The 13,621-nt window shown below is 47.6% G+C and overlaps 1 protein-coding gene across 1 annotated transcript in view; it reads right to left on the bottom strand.

Annotated features, from left to right (window-relative positions):
- Positions 1-9,646, bottom strand: part of LOC124777763 (carboxypeptidase B-like) — a 41,037-nt gene extending 31,391 nt beyond the window's left edge. Inside the window, exons 1-2 of the mRNA XM_047253266.1 lie at positions 9,531-9,646; positions 1,861-2,070 (exon numbers count right to left, since the gene is read on the bottom strand). Of these exons, the coding sequence (XP_047109222.1) occupies positions 1,861-2,070; positions 9,531-9,585 (265 nt within the window). The 5' untranslated portion in view covers positions 9,586-9,646. The remainder of the gene's footprint in view (positions 1-1,860; positions 2,071-9,530) is intronic.
- Between the last annotated feature and the right edge of the window lie 3,975 nt (positions 9,647-13,621).

The following is a 13,621-nucleotide window of genomic DNA, read 5'->3' as shown; positions in this document are numbered from 1 at the left end:
TAGGACTCCTAAGGTACTAAAAATTAGAACTCATAAGGAAGCATATACACTACTGGCCATTAAAATTGCTACACCAAGAAGAAATTCAGATGATAAACGGGTATTCATTGGACAAATATATTATACTACAACTGACATGTGATTACATTTTCACGCAATTTAGGTGCACAGATCCTGAGAAATCAGTATCCACAACAACCACCTCTGGCCATAATAACGGCCCTGATACGCCTGGGCATTGAGTCAAACAGAGATTGGATGGCGTGTACAGGTACAGCTGCCCATGCAGCTTCAGCACGATACCACAGTTCATCAAGAGTAATGACTGGCGTATTGTGACGACCCAGTTGCTCGGCCACCATTGACCAGACGTTTACAATTGGTGAGAGATCTGGAGAATGTGCTGGCTAGGGCAGCAGTCGAATATTTTCTGTATCCAGAGAGGCCCGTACAGGACCTTCAACATGCGGTCGTGCATTATCCTGCTGAAATGTAGGGTTTCGCAGGGATCGAATGAAGGGGAGAGCCACGGGTCGTAACACATCTGAAATGCAACGTCCACTGTTCACAAGAGGCGACCGAGACGTGTAATCAGTGGCACCCCATACCATCACGCCGGGTGATACGCCAGTATGTCGATGACGAATGCACGCTTCCAATGTGCGTTCATCGCGATGTCACCAAACACGGATGCGACCATCATGATGCTGTAAATAGAACCTGGATTCATCCGAAAAGATGACGTTTTGCCATTCGTGCACCCAGGTTCGTCGTTGAATACGCCATCGCAGGCGCTCCTGTCTGTAATGCAGCGTCAAGGGTAACCGCAGCCACAGTCACCGACCTGATAGTCCATGCTGCTGCAAACGTCGTCGAACTGTACGTGCAGATGGTTGTTGTCTTGCTAACGTCCCCATGTGTTGACTCAGAGATCAAGACGTGGCTGCATGATCCGTTACAGCCGTGCGGATAAGATGCCTGTCATCTCGACTACTAGTGATAGAGGCCGTTGGGATCCAGCACGGCGTTCTGTATTACCCTCCTGAACCCACCGATTCCATATTCTGCTAACAGTCATTGGATCTCGACCAACGTGAGCAGCAATGTCGCGATAGATAAACCGCAATCGCGATAGGCTACAATCCGTGATGGTACACATTTCTCCTCCTTACACGAGGCATCACAACAACGTTTCACCAGGCAACGCCGGTCAACTGCTGTTTGTGTATGAGAAATCGATTGGAAACTTTCCTCATGTCAGCACGTTGTAGGTGTCGCCACCGGCGCCAACCTTGTATGAATGTTCTGATAAGCCAATCATTTGCATATCACAGCATCTTCTTCCTGTCGGTTAAATTTCGCGTCTGTAGCACGTCATCTTCATGGTGTATCGATTTTAATGGGCAGTAGTATAGATAGTAGTTTTTCCCTCGTTCTATTTGCGAGTAGAACAGAGAAGGAAATGACAAGTAGTGGTACAGTCCGCCACGCGCCATACGGTGATTTGCGGAGTATCTATGTAATTTAGATGCAAATGTTTCCGTGGAAGACTCCAGCCGATTAATCTTTATGAACTAACAGAGCACGTGTTCCAGATCTGACAAGAAATTCCTTAAGATAACATTCGGAGGCCGTTTGCTGCCACGAGATAAAGAATATAAGAGTGACTCGTGGACGTCGTGATGACACCTGATAGTGATGTCGATGATGGACACCAGTTCCGACTGGGGTGAAGGTAGCCGTTATGTTATGAGCATCTCGTAAGGTTTGATAACTATCGGACTGATGTCCCGAGGTGTAACGTTTTTCCGTTTCCCTCAGTAGAGGCGGCGGCAGAGAGCGGACTGGGTGCGGACTCACCGTTGCGGCCCATCAGATCGTCGAGGTCCTCGTCGGACATGGGCGGGTTCTCCTCGTCGATGGCGCGCTGCAGGTCGTCGACGGCCACCTCGACGGCTGCGCCCGCCTCCAGCAGACGGCGGCGCGTCGCCTCCGCCGCCCCCGGCCGCTTCACCAGCACGTCCAGCGAGACCGTGCCGTTGGCCTGCGCGTCGCTCCACACCATCACGTCTGCCGACACACCGGACACACCCCACTCACAAAACAACACAGTGTCTGACACGAGACATTTCTACTGTATTAATGTGGTAATTTTGAGTACTGGATTATTTTTTATGTAATACACGCTGGTGTCCAGAATTAAAGCAACAAACGGAAATTTTGCAAGGCTGCGTTTATTTTGCCACAAAACAGTATTAAGAGGTGATAGTAAAGAAGAAACAGTGTGAAGAAGTCACAACGTAAGTAACTGCAACGTGCATAACTGTAGCCAAAATTTTCTTCGTTTTTTGCAACTTGACGGATTTGCACACAAATCCGACAACTGGTTAACGTGCTCAGTATGGGGGGTGACCATCTCTGGCAGCAATATAGACCTGACAACGACGAAGCATGTTGTGAATCATGTCATCAGTCTGATATTGAGGCAGTAACGCCCGTTCTTCCTGCAGAGCTGCTCGCAAGTCTTGGAGAGTAGTTGGTGGATGCTGATGTGGCGCATCGCAGACATGCTCCATGGGATTCAAATCGGGACAGCGAGCACGCCACGCCTTGCGTGCAGTATATTCCGTTTCGAAGAAAACATCAACCACCCGTGCTCTATGAGGTCGAGCATTATCGTCCATCAAAAAAATGGTTCAAATGGCTCTGAGCACTATGCGACTTAACTTCTGAGGTCATCAGTCGCCTAGAACTTAGAAATAATTAAATCTAACTAACCTAAAGACATCACACACATCCATGCCCGATGCAGGTTCAAATGGTTCAAATGGCTCTGAGCACTATGGGACTCAACTGCTGAGGTCATTAGTCCCCTAGAACATAGAACTAGTTAAACCTAACTAACCTAAGGACATCACAAACGTCTATGCCCGAGGCAGGATTCGATTCTGCGACCGTAGCGGTCTTGCGGTTCCAGACTGCAGTGCCTTTAACCGCGCGGCCACTTCGGCCGGCTATCGTCCATCAATACGAAGTCTGGGCCTCTGGGCCCAAAGTACCTCGCTACAATCGAATCACACATGAGGTGCCAAAATCTCGTCACGATACCTGACAGCAGTTGAACCTTGCCGATTCACCCTTACAATTTATGGAGAAGTGTTTGAGTGGTCAACATAATCCCCGCCCACCACCATTAGGTATCCTCCTCAATATCGGTCTCTTTCCACAACGTTTTGATCCCGAAATCTTGTCCGACGTTCTCTCCAGATGTGACTCCGTCGAGAATCACTCGAGACCCATCTGTGAAAAGAACATTGGCCCATAGTTCGACCGTCCAGGTAGCATGTTGACGACTCCACTCTACACGTTCCCTTCTGTGAAGACACGTCATAGGCACAGGTACAGCAGGTCTCTGGCAGTAAAGGCCACTCTGCTGAAACCTTTTGTACAGCGTTTGCCTCGATACAACACGTCCAGTGGATGCTGACAGATCAGACCCCAGTTGCCGTGCAGTACCAACGCGGTACCGTCGTGCCCTTACAGCCAAATAACAGTTCCCTCTTTCTGATGTCACATGTGGCCGGCCCTTCCCTGGTCTTCGGGATACAGTTTCGGTCTCTATAAAATGTCATCACATCCGAGAAACAACAGTACGATTCACATTAAGCCGTCGGGCCCTATCAGCTTGCGACTGTCCTGCTTCCATTTTTCCCCTGGCCCTCCACCGCAGGGAGAGTGGTAGACGTCGTCTCCTTGCCATACTGCAGCGTCTATGACTGCGTGCACAGCGACTGAGGATGTGGAACTACCCGGCAAACACTACCCCGTTTGACAGGCGCCCTGACATCATTGTTGGTGTGAGTGTCTGTTGGCCGAATGCTATCTTCTGTGCAGAATACGATTGTACGGACAGCTGTTGACAGTTTTGTTTGATTATATCCTGAATTAGACGGGGAAATAGCGTTTTGCTGCTTTAATTTTGGTCACCACAGTATTTCATCACTATTTTGTAATTTTTTTTATGAACGAATATGATTATGTAATTTAAATGCAATATCTGAAAGCCGGCCGGAGTGGCCGTGCGCTTAAAGGCGCTACAGTCTGGAACCGAGCGTCCGCTACGGTCGCAGGTTCGAATCCTGCCTCGGGCATGGATGTGTATGATGTCCTTAGGTTAGTTAGGTTTAATTTGTTCTAAGTTCTAGGCGACTGATGACCTCAGCAGTTGAGTCGCATAGTGTTCAGAGCCATTTGAACCATTTTATAAGCCAATATCTGAAAAAAGAGTTATGTACCAACACTCAGGTACACGCTGGTCTAGTCAAGGCGATTTGCTACTGTAAACATTCAAAGGGTGTATCTGAAGAAGGGAACAATGTCGATGGACGCGGACGCGCACAGGACTGTTGGGTCCGGTACAGTAAGAGTCTGACAGAGGCGGTCAGGCGTATTGCTCGCTAGCGGCATGTAGTGCGCCCCATTGCAAGCTATCAAACTGGAAGAACCGTATGTTATGACCAGGCACAATTACGGTGTTAATTGGGCACAGTGAAAAAAACATCGCGGGGAATTAATATGGAAGAAGACCACTGTGGGCCCAAAATTGTTAATTGCAAAGCGATGCTAAGAGGATCCTGTTGCCATGTATTGTCGGCGATCATTACCTTACGCAGCACCAGCAGCCACTCACTGAAGTAAGACCAGGGCTACTTTAATATTTAGAAGTGTTTCAAGGCTAGCCAGATGTGTTTCAGAGTAGCGAAGATAGACAAGTGCTTATAGCTCTCAACCTATGCAGTTTAGATCCCATGTTTATTAGACTTTTTTTGTTTTGGTCCATACTACCCCTGTAAAAGTATGTCGGTGACGTTCCAATTCATTCGTTATGTCAGTGGTCGTAATTTTTTTTTTCTTTTTTTTTTGCCTAAGAGCCGATATTGACACTACAGGGTGATACCTCGGGCTGAGTAACCAAATGGTGGGGTGGAGGTAAAATGGCCACTCAAAGACATATTCAATTTCCATCAACCCATGGTTATTGATGGAAGTGAGCCGTGGTAAAAAATTTGCTGTTTTGAAGAGCGCGCCGCAGCGCGTTGTGTGAAGCAGTCGCTCTCCGTTTCTGGCGGTGGCACCGCTGTGCTAATCGCAGCTTTGGTGTCTCCCTCTGGTGGGGAAGCGGAAAGGTTGCCTGTTCGCGTGCACTTAAGGGGCGCTATGAGCTCTGTAGAGGGAGTCTGTCAGTCGAAGTGAGTCGGGGCAGATGGTCAGTCGGAGTGAGGCTGGGTCAGTCAGTCAGTCTCGGCGAGTTCAGTTGGTCAGCCGGCTCAGTGTGCGGCAGTCAGTGTCTACTTGTCGTCCGGAGTGCTAGTATGTGTTAGGCAGCCAGACTGCTCGAGTTTGTTTAGGCAATGGGCATTGGCGGTTGGATCGATCGGTTAGTCGCTCGCGCACTGGGACACAAGATGACTTGTCCGTCTTGAGCGTCGGCGCATGTGAGGTCGCCACGGCAGTCCTGTGGGCCGCGCCGTATACGAGGCGTAGTGGCTTCGCGGCCGACACGAGAGCAGCAGGAGCCAATCTACCACATCGGTCTGCCCGGTGCGAGCTGCGACGCCGTGAGACAGGAGATCGGCGCGCCTTCCTGCGTCCGTTGAAGTGGCTGGCAGCGGACGGTTCGGGAGAGCATTTTGGGGGTCCGGCGCCAGGTCTTCGCCAGACATCGCAGTTTTTTCTTGGTCAGTCTCTCGTCCCCAGTTTGGTGGCTCCGAGCACTATGGGACTTAACAGCTGAGGTCATCAGTCCCCTAGAACTTAGAATTACTTAAACCTAACTAACCTAAGGACCAGAATGAGATTTTCACTCTGCAGCGGAGTGTGCGCTGATATGAAACTTCCTGGCAGATTAAAACTGTGTGCCCGACCGAGACTCGAACTCGGGACCTTTGCCTTTCGCGGGCAAGTGCTCTACCAACTGAGCTACCCAAGCACGACTCACGGCCGGTACTCACAGCTTTACTTCTGCCAGTATCTCGTCTCCTACCTTCCAAACTTTACAGAAGCTCTCCTGCGAACCTTGCAGAACTAGCACTCCTGAAAGAAAGGATATTGCGGAGACATGGCTTAGCCACAGCCTGGGGGAGGTTTCCAGAATGAGATTTTCACTCTGCAGCGGAGTGTGCGTTGATATGAAACTTCCTGGCAGATTAAAACTGTGTGCCCGACCGGGACTCGAACTCGGGACCTTTGCCTTTCGCGGGCAAGTGCTCTCCCATCTGAGCTACCGAAGCACGACTCACGCCCGGTACTCACAGCTTTACTTCTGCCAGTATCTCGTCTCCTACCTTCCAAACTTTACAGAAGCTCTCCTGCGAACCTTGCAGAACTAGCAGGAGTGCTAGTGGGATACAACTTTACAGTAGTTCTCCTCATGAGGGAAAAATTATTTCGTCATTTATACTACCGACGACAGTGCTGCCAAAGCAGAGTTGCTAAACACAGCCTTCCAAAATTCCTTCACTAAAGAGGACGCAATACATATTCCGTAATTCGAATCAAAAACTTCTGCCAATATGAGTAATTTAGAACTAGATATCATCGGAGTAGTGAAGCAACTTAAATTACTCATTAAAAGCAAGTTTTTCAGTCCAGGCAGTATACCAATTACGTTCCTTTCAGCGTATGCCGACACAATAGCTCCATACTTAACAAACATTTACAACCGTTCGGGCCGGTCGCTGGTGGCCGAGCGGTTCTAGGCGCTTCAGTCTGGAACCGCGCGACCACTACGGTCGCAGCTTCGAATCCTGCCTCGGGCATGAATGTGTGTGATGTCCTTAGGTTAGTTAGGTTTAAGTAGTTCTAAGTTCTAGGGGACTGATGACCTGAGATGTTAAGTCCCATAGTGCTCAGAGCCATTTGAAGCCAACCGTTCGCCCGACGAAAGTTCCGTACCCATAGATTGGAAAGTTGCACCGGTCGCACCAATACCCAAGAAAGGTAGCAGGAGTAATCCACTAAATTATAGTCCCATATCATTAGCGCCGATATGTAGCAGGATTTTGGAACAAGAGCAGCACGTTTTGTATTATCGTGAACTAGGGGAGAGAGTATCATGACGTGGTACGAGATTTGGGATGGACACCATTAACACAAAGGCGTTTGTCATTGCGGTGGAATCTTCTCACGAAATTCCAATCGTCAACTTTCTCCTACGAATGCGAAAATATTTTGTTGCCGCCGACCTGCATAGGGAGAAACGATTATTACAATAAAAAAATTTAACCACGAATATGACCTTCCTCGTCATTTTATTACAACGAATCATACAGTTAACGACGGGTTTTCGAGAGATCCTCAATTTCCTAGTGCTCAGAAACTGAGTATATACGCATATGGACTTTAACTAACAGGCAATATGGCGCATCACAACTCTGTTCTACACTGAAGCGCCAAAGAAGCTGGGCGCTGCGCCTGCGGTCGCCAACGCCTATATAAGACAACAAGTGTCTGGCGTAGTTGTTAAATCGGTTACTGCTGCTGCTGCAATGGCAGCTTATCAAGATTTAAATGAGTTTGAACGTGGTGTTATAGTCGGCGCACGACCGATGGTACACAGCATCTCCGAGGTAGCGATAAAGTGGAGGTTTTCCGTACGACCACTTCACGACTGTACCATGAATATCAGGATTCCGGTAAAACATCAAATCTCCGACATCGCTGCGAGCGGAAAAAGCTCCTACAAGAACGGGACCAACGACGACTGAAGAGAATCTTTCAACGTGACAGAAGTGCAACCCTTCCGCAAATTGCTGCAGATTTCAATGCTGGGCAATCAACAAGTGTCAGCGTGCGAACCATTCAAAGAAACATAATCGATATGGGCTTTCAGTGCCCGAAGGCCCTCTCGTGTACCCTTATGACTGCACGACGCAAAACTTTACGCCTCGCCTGGGCCCGTCAACACCGAACATTGGGCTATTGAGAGAAAACATGTTGCGCGTCCGAACGAGTCTCGTTTCTAATTGTATCGAGCAGATGGACGTGTACGGTTATGGCGAAAACCTAGTGAATTATTGACCCCGCATGTCAGCACGGGACGGTTCAAGCTGGTGGAGGCCCCGTAATGGTGTGGGGCGTGTGGAGTGATATGGGACCCCTGATACGTCTAGATACGAGTCTGACAGGCGGCACGTTCGTAAGCATTCTGTCTCATCACCTGCATCTATTCATGTGCATTGTGCATTCAGACCGACTTGGGTATTTCAAACAGGACAATGCGACACCCCACACGTCCAGAATTGCTACAGAGTGGCTCCAGGAACACTCTTCTCAATTTAATCACTTTCACTGGCCACCAAACTGCCCAGACATGAACATTATTGAGCATATCTGAGATGCCTTGAAACGTGCTATTCAGAAGAGATCTCCAACCCCTCGTACTCTTACGGATTTACGGACAGCTCTGCAGGACTCACGGTGTCAGCGCCCTCCAGCACTACTTCAGACATTAGTCGAGACCATGCCACATCTTGTTGCGGCACTTCTGCGTGCTCGCGGGGACCCTAAACGATAATGGGAAGGTGTACCAATCTCTTTGGCTCTAGTGTATATGCGCAAAATTTGCAGGTGCTCAAACGGTTCAAATGGCTCTGAGCACTATGGGACTTAAGATCTGAGGTCAACAGTCTCCTAGAACGTAGAACTACTTAAACCTAATTAAGCTAAGGACATCACACACATCCATGCCCGAGGCAGTATTCGAACCTGCGACCGTAGCGGTCGAGCGGTTCCAGACTGAAGCGCCTAGAACCGCTCGGCCACACCGGCCGGCGCAGCTGCTCAGAAACGGGATCTGTAGATATGGGTTTCAACTGACAGACAATATGGCTCCTCGCAACTCCGTAGTACATGAACAAACTAAGTTGACACTCGGCGCGGTGGCCGACGGAAACTACGGTAAATGGGAAATGTGTTTGCAGTGTCGTCCACCAGCCAGTGTCAGCGTAGTTTGAGAACTTTTAACATTGCAGCGCTTCAGCAATCGTGAATAGTTTAATGATTATAAAGAATCCGCCTCGACTGCAAATAGAAACCGGATGTTGATCTAGGTTTCGGCGCGGATAACCACGCCTTCTTCGGAACACACTAATACTACAAACTGCCTAAAGAGGCATGGTCCAACATTAATACAGAACGCCCATGCCTCTTTAGACAGTTTGTAGTTTTAGTGTGTTCCGAAGAAGGCGTCAACATCCGGTTTCCATTTGCAATCGAGGCGGATTCTTTATAACCATTCAACATAGTTTGCACGTACAGCACTGAAGGGAGATGGCGTGGATGTGACGTAGGCGGCGTTCTGCCATCTCATTGGTCAAGGTTCAAACGCACGTTCGGAATATCTGCCATTGCTTTGCAAGGAGAGACTCCCCAACGCGCTACTCAGCCCTGTGACGTCGTAAACTCGGCACGCTCGTCGTTCCAGTGCACGGCCCGTCTGCCGACAAATTTTGTGCTGCAGCTTAGCGCACCTTCATTGTCTCGGAGGACGACGCGGACGTTGTCTGCAGCGTCTGCCGGCGCCATCACCCTCAGCAGCTGGGCGCCGCTGTACGAGACGCGGGGCAGCGCCGCCTCCGCCTCCGCCCCCGCCGCCGCCTCCTGCTGCTCGGCGACGGCCGCCTCCACGGGCAGCCGCGAGTCGTCCACCACCGTCACCGCCGCCGGCGCCTCCTCGGGGGCGGCGTCTGAGCCGGCAGCGGCGCCGCCCGCGGCGCCGGCGGTGGAGGCGGCGGCCGCGGAGGCGAGCAGCAGCAGCAGCAGGTGTAGCGTCGCCATGGCAGCACTGGGCGGGCGGAGGCCTCGGGCACCGCTTATATAGCGGCAGCAGCCCGGGTCCCTGACCCCGTGCGGTCGTTCGCACGCGCGGCCAGCCCGGCCCAGGTGGCCGCGGAGACGCCGTCCGCTGCTCCGGACACCTCTGCCGTCGCCCATCAGCGCGATGTCATTCGGCGGACTCAGCCGCCGCGGCAGGCGCCGTTTAAAAACACGTCTCCCACATTCTTACAGCCGGTAGTGCAATGTGTAATCTCCCCCCCCCCCTCCTTCCTTCTTCCATCAATTGTCCAACTTAAACAATGCCCAGTCCAAGTAATTAATAAGCAAAGTCTTTTATGAAGATTTGAGAGCAGCGAGCAGCGAAGATTACAATAAACTTTCAAGTTCACTTAGCTTCTCATGCTGAGAGGGCTCCAGTTCTTCTTGTGTAGGGGTATGATTCCTGATCCTAAAAATCTAACATCAGGTCCTCATGGTTGTTTTGAACTAAATAAATTGGAAGATTGTTGTTGCCGAATTTCTTACGTAAATATATTTTCCACCGATTTTCTCACATTTTAGTGTAGCACACAGTATTTTGATTTTTCACATTAACGAATTACATTGTTCGCACCTATTATAAAAAAAAGTCCTATCACATCAGAGGCAAGCTTACAACTCTCACACTCTGCGGAAATAACAATATTGCAAAGGGTTTACAATTTTTCTTAATAAATGAATTCTTGCTAGTTTTCGATTATTATTTCATACATGAATCCACAAATAAACATAGTAAACAGTACAGGACTCCGAAATTAATAATAGAAATGTTAAGTGTGCAAATAATTCGTAAATTCAAATGTTTCTAAAAAATAATTTTAATTGTACATTCAGAACTAGTACTTATCGATAATAATATCAAAAGTAAAATATTTCATAATGTAATTCCTTTTCCTAAAGTTTAGCCTGAAATATAACATACTGTGTATAAAATTATACGACAGTTTTCAGAAAAGCAACTGAGATAATATTAACCTGTCCAAAATTCGAAAAATAATATTGGTATCGACAACTACTCTTGAGAAAAAGTAATACTAGACGGAGTTGTGCTATCGCAAGTGGAACCACATTTATTCGGATTACGCTACACCAGAGATCACGTAAACTGCGCCCCGCGAATCGAATCAGGACGGCGACGTCAGTTCATCCGGACCGACGACGCTACTTGAATTTGCTCCGTAAAAGGTACTGGAGTGTCAAGCAAAATTTGAGACTGGATTGAGGATCTTTTGGTAGGGAGGACACATCATGTTATCTTGGATGGAGAGTTATCGTCAGCTGTAGAGGTAACTTCGGGTGTGCCACAGGGAATAGTGTTGGGACCTTTGTTGCTCATGTCGTATGGTTGGTTAGTTGATTTGGGGGGAGGGGACCAAACAGCGAGGTCGTCGTTCACATCGTATTGGGGAAGGATGGGGAAGGAAGTCGTCCGTGTCCTTTCAAAGGAACCATCCCGGCATTTGCCTGAAGCGATGTAGGGAAATCGCAGCAACCCTAAATCAGGAGGGCCGGACGCCGGTTTGAACTGTCGGCTTCCCGAATGCGAATCCCGTTTGCTAACCACTGCGCCATCCCGCTCTTTCCATGTTGTATATTAATGACGCAGTTACCTGTAGTGAAGTGCAGTCTGAAAGAAGCTGCATAAATATTCAGTCAGATCTTGATAAGATTTCGAAGTTGTGCAAAGATTGGCAGCTTGCCTTCAGTGTTCAGAAACCATACACCTTTAAAACAAAAAATCTTAGTGTCCTATGACTGCAATATCAATGAGTCACAGTTGTGATCGGCCTACTCCTACGAATTCCTGGGTGTAGCACTTTGTAGAGACATGAAATGGAATGATCACAGAGGCTTAGTAATGCATAAAGCAGGTGGTAGACTTTGGTTTATTGGTAGAATACTGGGGAAGTGCAATCAGTCGACAAAGGAGATTGCTTACAACTCACTCGTGTGACCCATTCTAAAATATTATTCAAGTGTGTAGGATCCGTATCAAACAGGACTAATAGATGATGTTCAATGTGTACAGAGAAGGGCAGTACGAACGGTTACAGGACTATTTGATTCCTGGGAGAGTGTTACACTGATGCTGAAAAACTAAACTGGCACACTCTTGGAGCTACGCGTAATGTATCTCGGGAAAGTTTTTCCATTTCAGTCCGGGGTTGGTACAGCAACCAGTATGTATGATATAAAGAAACAAGCAGTCTTGGTTGCAATTTTAAAAACTCTTTATTATTTCCCAATGACGTGTTTCACCTTTATTTTGGCATCTTCGGATTGGCTAGTCTTTCCTAGCAATGGGTACATGGGATACCGCGCATAAAATATCCCAGCACGTAAATGCCCCTTGTCAAAGCTTCAGTGACGTGTGCAGCTAGAATATGTATGGACTACACCTGCGGCATGTTACTGATGTGAAGACTTACTGTAGATATGATCCGGTATGGCTTGCATAGTACTGCGCCGAATGTAATAAGGACATTGCGGATATTTTATGCAAGGTATCTCATGTACCAAATATCAGTCAATCATAAGATGCGCAAAAGAAACGTGAAATGCTTCACTGGTAAAGAATTAAAAAAATTTGGCACCGCAACCAAGACAGCTTTTTTCTTCATATCTCGAAAAACACTTCTGACAAAGTTTCAAGAACTGGCTTTCAATGATGACTCTAGGAATATACTACAACTCCCCACATACCGCTCACACAGGGATTAGAATAATTACAGCACGCACAGAGGCATTCAGGCGATCATTCTCCCTGCGCTCAATACGTGAATGGAACAGGAAGAAACCCTAATAACTGGTAGAATGGGCTGTACCCTCTGCCAGGCACTTTGCGATGGTTTGTAGAGTATAGACGTAGCTGTAGATGTACATGTATGGAACACGAGACGTTGCGATATAATTCAAATTTAAATTTCGTGTTTGCAATACTAGGATATCTTCTCACTTGCGAAAACCTTGCGTTTGGGTTACGGAATGATGATGTGGTTCTCGTTCGTTCTTTTGTAACTTATTCAGCCCCGTGTGAAAGAAATTTGGTGAACTCTGCGCTACGCCGTAGGTCTTCTGAACTATCAGTTAGCCGGAAATTCAGAAAAAAACGGGGATGGTTCAATAAATGACACCACACAATCTTTTTTCTCAGGACTTAACTGTTCTTACGAGTTATAATGTTCCTTTTCGTGACCAGTGTACTTCAGGCATCTGTTCCGAAAAATAAACTTCAACCAAAAGAATGCCACCGAAATTACCATTGATATTCATCAAACAAATAGTTATATTTTGCAACAATGACCGAAAACAAATTTTGTAACCGAGTTAATTAATTTAGTATAATCAGACAAGCTTGTATTTAAGTACGTAACTGATATTGATTGAAATATTAACTACTTAACGATGAGCCAGCTCATGCTTGATGCTTCAGCAAAAGTTATGAACTTTATTTGTTTGGTTTAAAATGATGTTAAGTAGCAATTACTGACTTGTGTTTAGGCAGTAACGTGCAAGCTCAAATGAAAGTGCCACGACAATGATGTGACTGGAAGTTAACTGTTACTGTACTGAAACACTTTAGAATCAGTGAAAATCTACACCGTCTAGCCACTAGCAACACACTACGTCATATGTACTCAGCGTCACTGTCGTTCCGTTTTACGTTGCGCTGCCTGCGATTAATCAACATTTCATACTAGTTTTTATAGCAGTTGCGCTCAATACGATTTTACAAGTAGTAGCA

Source organism: Schistocerca piceifrons, chromosome 2 (assembly GCF_021461385.2).
Source record: "Schistocerca piceifrons isolate TAMUIC-IGC-003096 chromosome 2, iqSchPice1.1, whole genome shotgun sequence".
Lineage (NCBI taxonomy): Eukaryota > Metazoa > Arthropoda > Insecta > Orthoptera > Acrididae > Schistocerca > Schistocerca piceifrons.
Note: the sequence above shows the minus strand (reverse complement) of the source record. Positions and strands in the feature narration are given on the sequence as shown.